The sequence below is a fragment of the Tasmannia lanceolata genome, unplaced genomic scaffold (assembly GCF_043159265.1).
Source record: "Tasmannia lanceolata isolate RefF3 unplaced genomic scaffold, GAP_Taslan_0.1 ptg000015l, whole genome shotgun sequence".
NCBI lineage: Eukaryota > Viridiplantae > Streptophyta > Magnoliopsida > Canellales > Winteraceae > Tasmannia > Tasmannia lanceolata.
Window position 1 is genome coordinate 34655439 of NW_027518692.1, and position 17743 is coordinate 34673181.

Here is a 17743-nt window from a genome sequence, read left to right on the forward strand (position 1 = left end):
TTTTTGGACTCCAACAAGTCAAACCTAGTTTTTAGGGAATAGCTTTTATTATGTTTTGAAAGCTGCTTTTAACATTTCCTCTCTTTGATTAACATTTTTCTGGTTGGATGTTTACGGATTCTGGGTAATTGTAACAGCCGTCAATAACTAATTAGAAAGTGCAAATTAAAGAAAGGAGAGCCATCATCAAATATGGGAGTGCGGATATCATTTCCCTATATAAAATGTAGCCAAAACATATCAAATTGATTTGCTCTGGAAATTCAAGAATATGTTTGAAGACTGCCACATATGCATTATAGAAATTCTAATAGGTGCCTTCTAGACCACACCAACATGATCTAGAACACATATTGGACTAGTAGAAGATTTTGCAAATTTTTGTCACCACCTTTTACCATTTTCCATTAGAATCTGTATCCATCCCATAGTTACCGGATTCACCATCCACCCTCCGATCCGCGATCCGGGTCCCACGATTTGAAACGTGGTTCACTAACGACCCGGATTGCCAAAAATGACGAACCGCGGCGACCCGCGGGAGAGAAAGAGAGAGATGCATATAGACTAGAAGAAAGACGGAGAGATTTACAAATTTTATATATTTTGGGTTGAATTGGAACTAGAGCTTTATTTTGAAAAAAAATATGTAGGGCATACATGAGGTTTTTTTTTTTTATATATTTTTTTATATATATATATATATATGTACTCTCATCATACAGCGTTTCAGACTACCATCGTACCCCGTACCCGTTTCCAAACTATGTGAATATGATTGTAAAAAAAAAAATATATATATATATATATATATATATATATATATGTATACTCTCATCGTACAGCGTACTAGACTACCATCGTACCCCGTACCCGTTCCCGTACCGGAACGAACCGCGTTCCAAGTAACCTTGATCCATCCTTCGATGCATTTCTGACCAGCCTAAAATTTGAAATATCTGCTTATATAGGTACAAAACTTAGAAGTAATATGTTTGGAAAGAATCTCACAATGCTAAATACATGATTAAAGCCAACCAGGCATAATAAAGAAAAATAATAATAATAAAAACATAAGAAATAGACTCTAAGTAAATTAGTATATACTCTCATACATATGCAAGTATTACATCATCACAAACTATGTGAATATGATTGTAAAAATATGCTTCACCCATTGATTTAAATTTCGGTTTCAGTTTCGATCCCTACCAAAACCAAAAAATAAATAAAAATCGAATTTCGGTCATTTCGGCCAAATGACCAAATTTCAGATTTCGGCCAAAATTTAAAACAGTGGCTTCACCAGCTTAATGTTACATAGTAAGATTTCATACTGTTGATCATCAAAGCTGACATTCTACAACTATTTTCATAATAAGGATATATGTTGTTTACCTGAAGATGAAAATACGAATAAAGACTACAGCATCCAAGCCCGAAGTTAACAAGAGTTCCTCTTCGGACAGCTGCCATGCGCTTTTTACCCAACCAGGAGAAGGCAATAGCCGTTCTAGGCTGAAATCACTTTGCTGTGATATTCCCTCAGCAACTAAGCGTGGTGCATACACTTTGACATTTCCGGGTTGTTTCCTCAATATAGAATATAATGTGAAAAATAAAACACATAGGGCAAGATTGATGCCCACGGAAGTCAACAGAGCAGAAACAATCATACTTAGAAACAAACTCGAAACTTTAAATATGTAATGTCTCTTTCCTTGCTACCATCAGTTTAACTGCACATAGAAAATAGAGAAATTCATGGGGCACCCTACTTTTATTTCCAAAAAAGAAGACCCACGTGCAGATGTAAAGGTAATGAAATATACACTATACAAAAAGAACAAGAATATGACATTTGCTATAATGATTAGTAACCCCCATTTCTATAAAATACACAAAAACCTGCTGGACTTCTCATAAGAAAATGTCAAAGCCCCTTTTGGATTCAACAATTGTTTAGATATATTAGTTTTTTTTTTTTTTTTTTTTTTTTTTTAAGTTGATGTACGGCTATTTCTTCCTTAAAAAAGGTAAGAAGGTGCTAATATTGCTTTGGAGAGGCAGAAGGTAAGGAAGTTCTTTTTCACTGAAATAAGAAACAGCAACGGGTGTATAAGGAAATTCATTAAATGGGCACGTGAAAGAACCAAACTTTCTAATGATAATGAGCTAGCAAAACAGAAGCATGAAATCGAAGAACGTAAAAAAAGTCAGTATCTTAGACAATAAACAAGCCTTGGATACAAAGCATGAATGGATAAACATGCCACTGTGGTGATGAATAACATTGTCGCAATACATCACTAACTTGTTTACAAAATAATGTACGGATTTATCGTCAAAATAAACAGACAGAATTCAAATGTAATCTCCACGAATTGTGGCATTTTAACACTGTGATCAATAGCACTCGAACTTTAGATCTTTAAAATAACCCTTAAAACCCACAAGCAAACAAAAAAAAAAAAAACTTCTCATACTTACAAAAGTCAACCGTCCCTTAAAACAGGAGAAGCCCATAATATCTCTTGCCCCAAAAGGCAGAAGCTAGCATTTTCTCCTCCAATCCCATTTTCTTGATAAATCAATCCTAGGCCCTAAAATCCTCTCTCTCTCTCTCTCTCTCTCTCTCTCTCTCTCTCTCTCTCTCTCTCTCTCTCTCTCTCTCTCTCTCCAAGATGGGAAAAATTAAAAAATCTCCTTTAAAGACAATCCCACCTCTCTGGTGGCCACTGGACAACCCAAATCCAATCTCAACGACTCGTTGAGAGCACAACAATTTTTGAAAATGGTTCTCTTCTTTCTGCTAATCCTCCGCACCACAAGACATATCTTCTCAAAGAGTCAGAAATACTTTCTTCACCTCTAAATTTTAAGGAAAATGGATGGATTAATATTTAATAGTAAAGAATCCATAAAAGAAAGTCCACTACAACACCCTTGCTTTCCTCAAATTTTCATAGCATTTTGTTTTTTGCTTTTTCTTTCTCCATCAATCAACTACAGGGGCACCATATTTCAACATCCACCACTATCTTTCCAAAAGCCCGCCCAACCCACCAGACATGCCCCTCTGTTCACATCTGTGCCTTCCACAAATTCTCCATTTAAAATTTGATCACTTCTTTGTCATCCATTATAGAGCAAAACGTTGAAACACCCAAATCCCAAGTGCAACCTACAAGGAAGGCCTAAGCCTTTATTCTCTCTTTATTTTATTTTATTTTTGTTTAGGTTCATATAATTTAGACTATCCATAGATAGATTTAAAATTTTTAATTAATTTAGATGCTTAGTTCAGATGTGTTGAATTAAATACTTGCTAGAACATTGTGCTGAACAAAAATCGTATACAGGGAGTATTTTGCAGACTTTGCTCATGTCAATTTGCATAGATTTATTAGTCTACTAATTTGCATGACTATTCTTTCACCATCTTGCTATGTTGACATCACTACATTTTCATGGTTTATTTGTTTGTTCACTTATTATCTGATTGATTATGACTTACGATATTCTAGAATATAGCAAAACTAGCATAATACTTTGCTTCAGTCCCTGCATTCCAGTATAGCTATTAGATTAGCAAACTAAAACCAGAGCTAATTTTCCTTCAAAAGTTAACAAACTACTAACATCTTTTGGTCACTGCAAATCTTCCTTCCTTTACTGTACTCAGCTTCTTTGTTACCTGTACATGTGTTCAAGCTTAATTGTTTATTTCTATTTTGCGGAAATCAATTGCGGAACATTCTTTAGATTCTCAGCGAAGTCAGCAACTGATTCCTTTAAAATAAAAATTTCCGTTCCATAGATTTTCATTGTTTCATGAAACCAAAATTAATTACATCTTTTTGCACTACTATATCCTCAGTGTGTTCAGCAACTGATTCCTTCTAAAATAAGATAAAATCATTTCTTCACAACTATACCTGTATCCAAAGGCCTTTAATTCATAACTTCTAAAGCTTGTTGACCCTTTAAGTTAATTACATTAAACAGACATTTCTCATCGTCTAAATTTCAAAGTTTACTCTGTTTTCCATCTGTCTTACACATTTAATTGCTGATTAATTTCAGCAAAACTTGCTAATGGCTTCAAAGATTTTATTTCTGTTACTATTTCTAGTTGCCACTTGAACTTGGCTAATTTTATAGAGCACCTCTAGCATGGAAGATTGCCTAATTTGTAGGTTACAATTTTTTTTAATTCAATTACCATAAGAAACTTCGATTTATCTCATTTCCACTATTTAACGTTAGCATTGATTGAACATTTAGTCACAGAAAAAAGATATCAGATCTGCCAATTGATCAATTCTTACATCGGTCGAACATTTTATGGTTGACTGGTAGCGTTCTTTCGTCAGATTTAAAAAGTTATCACTCACCGACTGCTGTCTATAAACTGATATCATCATCTTTACCTCGTTGGCTATTAATTCTGTTCCGGATTGTTCATTGTGATTCAAATTCTTTATCTCAGTTTTATACTTTGACCTTTATAATGTATTTCAGTTCAATAAGTTCTGTTTCCTACTTGTTTTCATTTATGATTCTGAATTAGTTTCATTCACTTCTTTATCCAGTTGAATCTAGTAATTTATGATTCAATTTCTGCACTGATATATCTAATTTCTTGGTTCCCGATTCAAGTTCACTTTAGTTCTTTCAATATAACATTCCAGATTCTATAAATCACCCTATCATCAATTTGTTGCTGGATCAGATCATATCCTGTTAGAATGATATGTCTGCGCTTGTCTCTTACAAACATATACCTTGGAACAATGTAGTCTACTAATATCTTGAATTTTAATTTCTTTAATTTCAATCTGGTTGTCCTTGTAAGATCTTATTGTGGGCAATCGTTGATCTAAGATCGATGGACTAGATTGAAGAATGAGATTAAGAATGAAATTACTGGAGTTACCCACTGACCATAGTGATTAATAAGGGGTATAAGGGTAATCAGCGCATCTCATCCTCTTGAGACATGGATGGTTAGTGTAGCCCAATTCAACTACATCAGCTTAGCCTGGATATTGTAGTTGGTTAGACGGATAAAGTCAAATAGAATTCTATTGTGTGTGGAACTCTAGGAAGCCTTTTTTCTATAAATAAGGGGTTGGTCTCTGCTGCCATCTAACCTGACCAAAAGAGATCTTCCCCACCAGAGATGAGGCAAACCAAAAAGGCAATAGAAGATCCAGCTCAGTCGGAGTATCACCGCCATGGCCAATTGAGATAAGTTTTATGTTCTAATCTCTTCTTTGTATTCTAGTAATTTGCATGGTTAGATCCTCAAATGAATAGGTATGTAGTATCATGATTTGATTTATTGCAAATGTGATCATGGTACATTCAAAGGCTTAGTTGAGTTGAGTTGAGTTGAGTTGTAGGTTCTATTACTACTGTCTTTCACCTTTTTTTTATGAATGATTTTTCTTTCACATATACAGTTATAAAATCTGAAATCATGACAACTCGAAAATTAACTAAGAAATCTATCCACATCTATTCAGTGGAAATTTCCCATATGCCCACAATCAAATCTACATTTATCCTTTTACTCTCTGATTTTGCACTGATTTTATAGCAACCTATTGAGAATTGTCCAAAGTAAATATCACTAAGCATCTACCCATCACTTCAAATAACAAAAATTAGAGAAAAATAACTCTAATCAAACAGATACAGAGAAAAAGAATGCCAGTTTTCTAACATAAGAAGGAGATCAAACCTCTTTTGATTTGCAATCGCGTGAGAGAGAAAACGAGGGGAAGAACACAAATGAAAGAAAGGAGTGACAGATATTTTCTCTTCAGAAAAATATCAATTGTTTGCCTTTTTCCGAACAGAACTTAAATTGTCAGTTTTGCCCTTGTATTTATCACTGTAGGGTAGTGAATATGAAGGATGTCTCCGTCATTTAAAGATCTTTATTTGGCGCGTAGATTGGGAGAGTTCTGTCGTTTGTGCAAAAGTGGGAAAGACACCTGAAAATGAAAATGAAACATCATATCAATAGTCTCTGTTTTGGTAATGGCACACCACACTCTATTGAGAAATTATACTATGGGACGGTGTGTATTTAAGAAAGTATACTGGGACCCACATATTTGGATGATCTATACCATTCATTTTTTGGTCATCGTCTTAGATAATTTGTGTAAAGTGAAAATTGGAGGGGCATTATTTGAAAAAAAGGAGCAGACAGAGGGGGTGCTGATATCAATTACAGGGGTGCTCTTCAACCGACATGTAGAAATATGTCTAACAGTTGGTCCTCCATTTGCATATAAATCCCACCAACCAGTCAAGACCAAAATAAAGACATAAAAAATAGCAATGTCTATGCAACTTCGCACAGAGCCATTTCGCTCCTGTATCTCTCTTAAGAGATGAGTCACCTCCTAGCTGAATTTGTCTTATTTATTTAATTCGTGTTAGGTGGCACCCCTCCCCTGAAAAAGAGGGGCCGCAAAATTGCTTTTAAGAAATGGGGAATGATCCTACGTAGCTGATTTTTCGGGCACAGCCTATCTATGTCAGGGCCCATCGAATGAATGGTTTGCATCACCCAAACAATGTGGGTCCCCACCGTATTTTTGGCCGACTGGGCAGATAGTGTATCTGCTCGACCAAGCAGAAACACTTTTCTGCATATATAAATTATTTATTGGAAATATATCTTCGAGATAATACGAGAAAGGAGACAACACCAGCAACGATAGTGAGGCAGCACTCTCCTCTCCCATTAAGCACACAGCTACGATCACCCAGTTGTCCAGCCGATAGACGTCGACTCGGCCCTCTCATTTACACCATTAGATTTAGCTAAATACTCTCCAGCCTCTGGTTTTGTTAAATACTTTTAATCATTTAGTTTGGTGGCCGAAACTTACACTCCTTCAGCACTTCATCCCCTATTTTTGTCAGAAGAAATATTATAAGAAAAGTGTTTTTATTTCTCGTAGAGTTTCTTGGGTTGGCCATCTTGACTTATATTTTTGCAAAAAAGCATAGAAAAAGGTATGCTTTTTTATATTTATGAAAGAAAAAAAACATTTTAGATTTTACATAAATGAAGGATCCCACCCAAACAGCGCAAAGCTATTTAACTATAAATATTTTTCACGTGAGATTGGTTTACGCTTGCAATACGTCGATTTAAACGACCCCTTATCTTCACAGTTTAGGATAATCCATCACCTTATCATTTGCTGTGACAAATACTACTTAAATCTGCAGAGGGTGTAATCCAAATATACATGAAAACTTCCATGTTCCAAGACATGAACAATCACATGAAAAATAACAAATTAAATGGGTATTATTAATGAGGTTTGAGAAGAGATGTGGGCAAATACAAGCAGTGTTGGCAGTTGATTTTTGGCAAATAATTCAGAACACAACCTCTAGAAAAGGGGGAAAAAATGACTTCACAATGCAATCTATACCATCCAAAACATAAGCTACGTTTAACCAAGCCTTTGATATCGAGAGGGAGGTGAAAAAATTGTCGATTTTTTCATGGACATTTCGATACTCCAACAGAGAACGAAAATTCGATCGAACCCACCGACACAGCTCCGGTGAAAATTGAAACGGGTTCTTCCCGTTCGTCTCATTTACGCCATTGAATTATGCTTAAAATGATCATATTACCTTCCTTGATTGAACAAGGGAGTAACACTAGCTGTTCCACAGTCCTCATCAATGGTTGCACCACCACCACTACTGGCTCCTTTATCTTGCAAGGCTTCCAAATTTATGAGCTTTGAACTACTATCTTCTGGCAGATTGGGTTGCAAAGAGGCTTCTTGGAGTTGCAAAGCATACTCTAAGTTCCACAACACATCTCCCATTGAAGGCCTATCCACTCCATAATCAGCTAAGCAATTCTTCGCAGCCTCAACATACTTCTTCAGTGACATAGGACTTATACTTCCAACTATATGGGGGTCAATTATCTTGTCTAGCAGGCCCTTTCTGTGCCATTGCATAGCCCACTCTGCTAAATTCACTTGCTCTCTAGGAAGCGCCGGATTGATTGCCGGACGAGCGCACAGAACCTCAAACAAGACGACCCCGAATGAGTAGACATCGGATTTTTCGGTTAGTTGTTGCCGCCGAAAGTATTCTGGATCAAGATACCCGAAGCTCCCTTTTACAGCAGTACTAACATGGGTTTGTTCTATGGATGGCGCAGCTTTGGATAGACCAAAATCTGCAACTTTGGCCACGAAATTTTCGTCTAATAGAATGTTGGTGGTCTTGACATCTCTGTGAATTATACCTGTTGAAGTATAAAATATAACGGAATAAATAATGCCAACTCTTAACAGCTTTTACAGTAATTAGTTGTTTCACATTATATTAGAGCTATTGCCTCACTGTAGGTCCTGGGTTCAAAACTCAACATCTCCTTTTGATATTAAGAAAAAGGGGGGCCACATGTGCATATGAAGACTTCTACTCTGCTTCATTTGCAGAAAGAGTCTACTTTAAAATTTTGCAAATAGAGTCATCACATTTGAGCGAATTTTGCAAATCAGGCCATGCCATGCCATGACCAAAATACGCATGGTAAAAACATTTTACTCGTTGAAAAAGACCAAAATGTCCTTACACGTGAAAAGACAAGGATTACCCTGTAAAAGGCCAAAATATCCATGACAGTCAAAGATAAGTTTTGAATAACGGTTTGGGGCTATCATTTTTATTTATACTAGCATTCTTATGCATGGGAGTACAAATGGGCCCACCCCATCAAAACAAAACATGACGTGTAAAATTGTGGTCCCCACCATATTTAAAGGCTTGGGTGGAGATTGTGGGACTACCTCACCAAAGCATGAGGCAAAATGGTGGGCTTCACTTGATGCATGGGTTTGAAATGAGTTGGTGGGACCCTTCCTATCAGAACATATCACTGAGCTTCATGGGTATGGGTATTTTGGTTTTTTTACAAGGTAACTTTCATCTTTTCACTGATAAGGACATTTTGGTCTTCTATCATGGCCATATTTGCAAAATTCACTCAAAGGTGGTGGCTCTATTTCCAAATTGTCGAGGTAGATGACTGTTGACTGTTTTTGCAAATGGTAGAGGACTTCTTTTGCAAAATCCCCAAATATAAATGATTAAATAATGCCAACTAAAACAGCTTAAGCTTTTGGACTAATTGGTTGTTTCACAGTACCTTGAGCCGCACCGGTGTGGAGATAGTGCAATCCCCGAGCTGCACCGATGCAAATTTCTAGCCTTTGCTTCCATGAAATAGGAGGAAGATTAGATCCGTAAAGATGATCTCGAAGCGGGCCATTTGCCATGTACTCGTAAACAAGAATCATCTCTGATTGTTCATCACAATAACCCATCAATGATACGAGATGCCGGTGCCTGAGCTTCGATAACATCTGAATTTCGGTCTGGAATTCAGTAATTCCCTGCTCGGATTGGGGATTTCCCCGTTTAACGGCGAGTTTGGTCCCGTCCGTGAGCTCCCCAAGGTAGACCTTGCCGAACCCACCAATACCTGTTGAAGTATAAATGATTAAATAACACCAACTCTAACAACTTATGTTGGAGTACTTGGTTGTTTCACATGGTATCAGAAAAAATTGGCTCCAAACTGGTCTGGAGGAACTTCCTCCAACACCTCTAATAACAACGGGTTAGGGGTGTGGAAATATCAATTCCATGCTTACTTTTTATTTTAAGAAGGAATTGATATTTCCACACCCCTTGCTATTAGCAAAGGGTTGGAGAAAAATTCTTCTAGACCGGTCTGGAGCCAAGTTTTGTTGGAACAATTGCCTCACAGCAGGTCCTAAGTTCAAAACCAAACAACTCCTTGATATTAAAATCCACATGCATGGCAAACCCAAAAGAAGGCCACATGTGAGGGGGGTGTTGAAGTATAAATGATTATATAAAAACTATAAAGGCTTAAGCTTTTGGAGTGATTGGTTGTTTCACTGTACCGATCACTGCTTTCTCATCGAAGTTCCGAGTGGCGTCTTGTAACTCGGCGAAGGTAAAGAATCGGCCGATTCCGAGTGTGGAGGAGAAGAATCCCGAATACCCACTTTTGCTCCTGTGGGATCCGAATGGGTGGTGGTGGGATCCGACTTTGCTCATGAAGCTAGATTGGCTTACATGTAAAGGTAAAAGCCAAGAAGAAAAGCTGTTTCTTTTCTCCCAATCTTGAGGTCTTTTCTGCCAACGGATAAAAACGGTTGCTAACATCAGCATGGCCCCAATTCCCATAACTAGACCAATAACGGCTATGATTCGCCGCTTCGTGGCGGAGGTTTGACTCCGGGAAACAATCGTTGACCCATCAACCGAGAACAAACCGTCCAAACTTCCGGCCGAATTACTCATCTTCATCACCTCCAGCCCGTTCAGAATGGCGTTAGGCGTACCGGAATTGTCCCCGGATGCCGGGCCCACCTTGTTAGAGAAGATCAATTCCATGTTAGAATAAGATCAAATCTTCTACGATTTGATTTGATTGGATTATAATGCCCCTGTTTGTTTCAAATTATAACAACCGATTGTAAGTCCAAAGCCTATTATTGGACTCAAAATTACATTTAAATTTGAGTCCAATAATAGGTTTAGGGCCGACACGGTTGTCATAATCTGAAACGAACAGGCCCTCAGTAGTTGGATTAGATTAGGCAACTGAATTACATTAAGATAATCTATTTCTATTGCTATCTTTATCTTTCTTTGTTTATCCCTTGAGTGCTATGTATAAGCACTCTTAAGATTGAATGTAATCATCCAAGAATTAGTAGAAATTCCTAAATTTTGTCGCACCTGAACTCTGACCATCCCGTTGGATGCCGTAGATGCATTAACGACAAAATCCCGATAATAAGCAACGGCAAGGCCGGAGGTGAGCGTCGAGAGATCGAGACTGGAGACACCCATCAAACCATTTAAGTAGACATTGAAGTAGAGATTGTTCAAGCTCTTGCTTATAATATCACAAAAATGAAGGCGAACCAAGTAGGAGAAACTCGGGTCGACCGTCAATTCCCAAGTAATATTGAAATTGGGGTCTACGGTGTCGGACTCCGCCATTTCCACTGCTGATGAGTAAACCGAATTTGGCGCGAAAAGAGGGGTCACACCGCCATCGTCCGGGTATTTTACGATCCTCGGAGAAACGGATTTATTCTGCGCGGCGGAAGCAATTTTAAGGAAATTTACGTCCGGTAGCCATGTTCTAGATAATGGGTCGTTCTTCGAGATAATTTCCTGTCCCCCAACGTTTAATCGGTAGGAGATTTCGAACGCATATTGTGAGAGGCCGGAGAAATCACCGGCTGGGGAGACGGCCGTGGCGGAGTCGGGGATAAGGGAGGAGGGAGCAGAGACGAGTTCGATTGCATTGATGAACGCGAAGGAGTTTTTTAGGGGGATGAATGTGAGGGAGAATCTATCTGATGTAATGTTTATGAGGTATTCTTTGTAGATGGGGGAGGGGACGACGGAATTAGGAGGGGTGAAATCGTGGAGGAGGACAGTGGAGTCGGTGGCCACGGAGAAGACGGCGGCGGTGAGATTGTATAATGGGTGGGGGAGAGGGTAGAAGTAGAGGCGGAGCCAATGGCGGCCGGGTTGAGAGATGAAGAAACTATATGTGGATTGGTCGGGGAAGATTCGTGCGTTGAGGTAGAGAGATGAAGAAGAGATGTTGGTAGAGATGTTGGTGGTGGAGGTTTGGACGTTTTCGGGCGTGGAGAGGAAGGAGGAGGATTGGGGGTCGGAGCGAAAGGTGCGGCCGTCGGGGAGGACGGTGGGTTTGGGGGAGCCGCAGTCGAGGAGGTAGTTGTCGGGCGGGGAGAAGGATGAAGAGGAGGAAGCAGAAAAAGTGGGTGTGGGAGAAAAGAAGGAAAGGAGGAGGATGAGGAAAAGGAAGGAGAGTTTGGGTGGCATGGTGCGTGAGCTTATGTAGCTAGCTAATATAATTGAAGAACCCTCCTTGAATTAAAGTTTGTCTTGACATGTGTTTACCCTGGTGGACATGGTGGGTGGATCGTGGGGGAAGACTGGAAATGGTGGAAAGGACGAGGATGACTCCTCCACAGAAAGGAGATGTGAATGGATGGAGGGGAATGGGGTGTAATTCGACGTAGGTTTAGGAGGTTGTTGCGTGAATATGGAGAGAGAGAGAGAGAGAGAGAGAGAGAGAGTGTTTTTGGACAAAAAGATAGTTGGATGCATGTAAGGGAGACTGGGTGGGGGTGTGGTGAGGAAATTTGGGGGGGTGAGAGATTTGGAAGGAGGACTTGGTCAGACGTGTGTATTGGTTATAGCCTTTTTCTGTTCTGTTTCTTACAAGGATTCGGGGGAGGTTACATTGAGGGAGTATGTAAACCGATTAACGGCTGGTCTCCCTATGATTGATCTGGACCGTCCATTTGATAGTCCATGCTTTGGCTCTCTTATGGCCCAAAGATCATGCCAATCATGCAACCACGAGTGTTGTTTCTCGTTGGATGTGAACCATTGAATATAAGTAGAATCAGATGTGGGCCCCACTATATTTTGCTGGGATGCACGTCAGTCTGTAACAATGAGGTTTCGCCCTAGTCAAGCATTCTTCCCTAACATATAATAAACATGATATCCCCACTCCCTTATTTTGGTAATGAGACTCCTTTTTGGCTACTAATATCCGGATGACCATGTTCTTATAATGGGACGACTCACGATGTGAGTCTTCTCTGCTCATTTTTGTCTCCATTCCAATTGCATCTTATTGGGTCCTAGTGTGTGCATTTTGCAACATATGCAAGTGCGTGCAATTAGGAGTGCACACATATTTGTATACTCATTGGTGTGCAATTAATACATGGTTAAAAGTGTAGTAGAAAAATTGTTTCCAAATAAGCACCAAGGCTTCTTTAAATTTTCACGATTCCCTTTTGAACTCTTAAAAATGCGAAAGAATTCGATGGGGTCTCCTTCGGATGAACAAAGAAAATCACAACTAAATTAAACAAACTTCTCGGTTTAAGAATTTAGTTCAAGCTACTTCTCACCTTCTACTCACTACTCACTCATACTCCCCCCACCTTCTTTACTCTTCTCTCACCACTTGATAAGCTAATATTCCATGCAAAAAAATTCAAAGTTCCCAAACATGGCCTTAGGTGGAGCTTCATGTCAAAAAGAAATTGTCAAGTGAATAGACCCAAAGGAAGTGGGGAGAAACACTTTGAACTTACATGAAGGCTATTGATATTCCCGACACAATAGCCACAACTGCACAGGGAAAATGATACCGGCACTCCCTACTTGTACTAATGAAACTCTTCACCTTACTAAACACTTTTCCGATTGGACTATTGATAGACTTTAGAGACTTGTAAAAACAGAAATATAAAGTGAAGTGAAGTGATATTATTGTGGATACCATTTCCCCATTTAGTATTGATTTTATGTATATGGAGCTGGATTCAATGCTTCATCGCAACATAAGAAGCCGTTCACTTCTTTTTAATGGTTGAGATTAACAAAAAAGAAAAATAAGTTGATTTGGCATGTGAATGTAAGAGAATATAAACAACATTTCAGATCATGTTTCATGACTAATGGAAGGTAATTTTTCTTGTTTCTTTTCTTTTTCTCAATGGCCAGTTGGATCCTAAAGTAGCTACATGTAGCTTCATGGAGAACATCTGATGAGATTAAGGTGCAAAAATTTTGGGCAGCAAATGTGACATGAACTTCTCATTTCAGCTCAATCCATGCACTAATTCAATTCAACCCACTTTCAGAAACCTCCTCTGGAATAGCTTTAGAGTAAACCATGTGACTAGATTATAATAAACCATGGTTTATACCTTTAATTTTGAAGCATGTGAAGGTTCTTTCAGAAACCTACTGTGATTTTGTATGCAGTGACTGAAATGTTCAGTTGACTAGTTTTCATTGTAAGACCACTGCTCAATCTATGCATCAATTCAATTCAACCCACTTTCAGAAACCTCCGGCCGAGTAGTTTAGTTTAAAGAGAACAAGGTAACATGACAACACTTCTCATTACAGAAGTTAGTCCTAGAATCAATTCAATTCAACAAAGCTACTGTTATTTTGTACCCTGTGACTGAAATATTCCGATGATTAGTTTTAGTTTCCTTCTTTCTAGGTATGAGGGGGATACCAAATTTTACTGATCAACACTACATAAGATTCAAACCCAAGATGAAGTTGACTGAGTTCATCAGGAAACATGGAGTTTATTGCAAGACCACTGCACCATTGAGTTGCAAGACATGAATTCATTTAACAACTTTAAAACGGTATAACGAACAAGATTGTCCAATAACTACTGATGAAGGGGGAAATAGCTTTCTCAAACTCGAATAATCTACGTGCATATGCATTGGTTTAGGAAGATCAAAGAATGGTCCGAGATTAGCCTAGGAGTCGCCATCTGAAAAGAGTTGGAGAATTGCAGCTCCCACTCAGGAGGGGAGAAAATGATCAAGAAGAGCTATAAAAGACGTGATTGGTTGTTAGTCGGAGGAAAATGCATGCCCTCCAAAGGAATGTCAACCAATATCAACTTGTTGATGGTACAGTTAAATTTCTTCTTGCTAGTAATCACTCTATAGGGGGACGATTTTTCCTGCGCAAAGCGAATAGTGTTGAAATGACCACCTATACACCAAGGCTTGTATCCCCAATGACAGATCCTCAATTTCTGTCCACAAAGATGGTCTCATCTTCAGATTGAGGATCGTAAACCAAGGAAAATTTCAAGCAAAAGCCATCTTGCACATTCTAAAAGCAAACCAACAAGATAAACTTGTCAATTCTAGTTTCACCCAAGTTCAGAGTATCAACATTCAAAATGATAATCATACCCCCACATCTTCCCACGGTCAGGAGATAAATCCAATCAAAGCAACCATGGCCCCACAAAACTCAAATGAAAATGAAGCCTTCTTTGTTTCCGGCAGGCATAAATATCTAATTTCTTGTAGGTTATAATATATCTCGCTGCTCTTACTCCAAAAGATACCTCGATACAGTTTTGGTGTTATTCTCTCCTCTAGCGCAGACGTATGAGCATTAATGATCTCATCCAAAAAAAAAAAAAACCATTGATACTTTTCGCAATTTGTACCGTTTTGGTGTTATTCCCTCCTCTAGCACGGACATATGAGCATTAATGATCTCATCCAAAGACTTGAGCCAGATGACATGCGATCATCCAAAGACGAATAGGATGCATTCTGGTTGGACATAGAAGGTGATGCATAATCCGCTGCTTTATCAGCTCTCATCTGTATAAAGGACTTGAAACCACTAGAATTGTTGCTTGGGGATCTCTGAAGAACTGGATTGGGTCTTCAAAAGTAATTCAGCCTCGTCCAGGTTAGTAGCAATGTTTTCATTCACATATACCCAATTCCTCCCTACTGATATGCCATTAAAGATCAGAGGAAAAGAACAATTTGAACTCAGCTTGCGAAAGAGCATACGTGATTGTTGATTATCATCCATCCAGTGACTGATTGGCTCAGCTGATGTCAAAATCCCAACGGATATCTTTGGCCCTATAATTCCTCCATCCAACGACTCCACTGATTCAACCATGGTGATCTCCTTTCCTTTCAACAATCTAATGGCCAATGCTTAAAGGCATCTCGTTCGAATTGATAATAACACCCGAAAGCATAAATGGTTTCAAGCCCCCCACGCCGGGGCCCACCAGTTGGTTGTCGTTCAAGACCAAAGAAATAGGACCCACTGTGTTTGGGTCCACCGCCTCCCTCTGAATTTTCGGGGAACCATTCTCATTTGGCATTTCGTAAAGCTAGAAGGACCCACTGCACATTTAGCACATAACCTCCTCTTGAAAGAATTGTGATAAACACCATGGTCCACAACTTAAAAGCAACTGATGGACGCAACTAAAATAAAAGATAACACTAAGCAGTAGAAAATAAAAGACAACTAAAATAAAACATAAAATTGCAGCCAATTGCGTCAAACATACTCTATAATGGAGTGGGGCCCATCTACGATTGGACTGAATTCAATTATGAACTATGTGCGGGAATTTTTCTACCTTTCTTTATGTCTTTTTGTGGCTCCAATCTTGGTTCATGAAAAGCCCCAATTCTTCCCATTCTCGCATAGGTTATATAGATTGTGGATGTTCTAATTGTTGCACATGTTATTCCACTTCCTCCTCAACCTCGATGTAATGTTGTACTTCATTTGGGAGGGAGGGAGTAAAAGACGAGAAGGAGAAAAGACAAGGATAAAGGAGAAAAAGAAATAACAGGAAAAGAAAGAAGGGAAGAGATCGTCAAATGGGCATCATCATCTTTTCAGACAGTCTCGAGACTTACTATTGAGAGAAAAAGGGTCCTCACTCACCCTTCCATACAAAAATACTTTAATACATTGGTTTAAAACCTTGAAACTCCTCCATGTTAGTTACATAGTATATGATTCACCCCTTTATCTTCTCCTCCAAAGCATAGCTACTCACTTTTGCTCCTAAATATTGTTGTGGCATTCCTTCCAAGTGTTCAAGAAAGCACTTGGCAGAATTTCCTATCCATAATCCACTATGTTCCCTCAAACTAGCTGATTTTTTTTCTTTTTTTGAGGTTATCGGCTTACAACTTAAATTAGATTTTATTACTTTTTTGCTTTTAGAGCGACAAAGAAGGTAGCAGTTAAAAGAGAAAAATCTGTACAAACAGGAAATGGAGTTGTGATATCCCATTGAAAGAAAAAGAAAAGAAAACTAAAAGGGTGAAAGCTTGTCCAATTTGGAGCTGAGCTCGATTGAAATCTTCTCTAGCTAAGGTATTTTCCACATTGTTGGTGCTCCCCGGGATGTTTTTAGAAGAAAAAACTTCCCTGCTAAGATCGATGACTTGCACATTAAAATTAGCAAATATCCATGGGCCCAATATGTTGCATGGGAACATGTACGGGTGTCGAAATCGGACACGGATTCTGAGTGTAAAATTTAGTACACCTCTAGGAAAAGGATATGTAAATTCGGCAAGATATTTTAACCAACCCAAAAAATTTAATAATTTTATACAATTTTATGGTTATGACAAGTAATATATTGGGAATTTTAATAGTTTGAGCAAATATAATGTCTTATTTCCATGTAAAAAGCATAGTATAAGGATGGATAAGACTCAACACTTGTGGTACTATAAATGTGTTGATAGGATTAAAAAAAGTAGATAACAGATATCTAGAAGTGTCGTATTGAATCCATGAAGGCTCGGAATCCGACATGTGTGAGACGAATACTTCATTCATTCAAAAGAATCCATGTAACATAAGCGCAAACTTAATCTCTTAGCCCGTTAAACATTCACTGAATCTCCCTCTATCTGTAGTGATCTCCCTAATCCCCCTTGAAGATGCCAAAGCCAATAAGAAGTGCCTTCACTTTCACTACATTTGAGGCTACAATCCTTATAAGCCACCAATAAGCTTTGACCATGTGTAGAGATCTCCCCAATTCTCCTTGAAGATGCAAAAGCCAGTAAGAAGTGTCTTCACTTTTGCTACATTTGAGGCTGCAATCCCTATAAGCCACCAATGAGCTTTGACCATCTCCCTCCAAGTTGTTCCTAAATAAACTTCCAATATCGTCAATCCCAAATTGCCGCGTGAATCCTGATCAAAATTTAGCTTAATGGTCTTGGAAGGAAGA

General features: G+C 38.6%; 2 protein-coding genes across 2 annotated transcripts in view; both read right to left on the reverse strand.

Annotated features, from left to right (window-relative positions):
• LOC143846811 (hyperosmolality-gated Ca2+ permeable channel 2.3-like) overlaps positions 1 to 5906 on the reverse strand; it is a 40098-nt gene extending 34192 nt beyond the window's left edge. Inside the window, exons 1-2 of the mRNA XM_077355379.1 lie at positions 5750 to 5906; positions 1399 to 1739 (exon numbers count right to left, since the gene is read on the reverse strand). Coding sequence (XP_077211494.1) covers positions 1399 to 1676 — 278 coding nt within the window. The 5' untranslated portion in view covers positions 1677 to 1739; positions 5750 to 5906. The remainder of the gene's footprint in view (positions 1 to 1398; positions 1740 to 5749) is intronic.
• A 1418-nt stretch (positions 5907 to 7324) lies between these two features.
• Positions 7325 to 12270, reverse strand: LOC143846812 (putative receptor-like protein kinase At5g61350). Its single transcript, XM_077355380.1, has 4 exons — positions 10843 to 12270; positions 9999 to 10470; positions 9215 to 9550; positions 7325 to 8308 (listed from the first exon to the last, which is right to left on the reverse strand). The coding sequence occupies exons 1-4, from the start codon at positions 11965 to 11967 to the stop codon at positions 7674 to 7676; spliced, it is 2568 nt and encodes an 855-aa protein (XP_077211495.1). The 5' UTR covers positions 11968 to 12270; the 3' UTR covers positions 7325 to 7673.
• Between the last annotated feature and the right edge of the window lie 5473 nt (positions 12271 to 17743).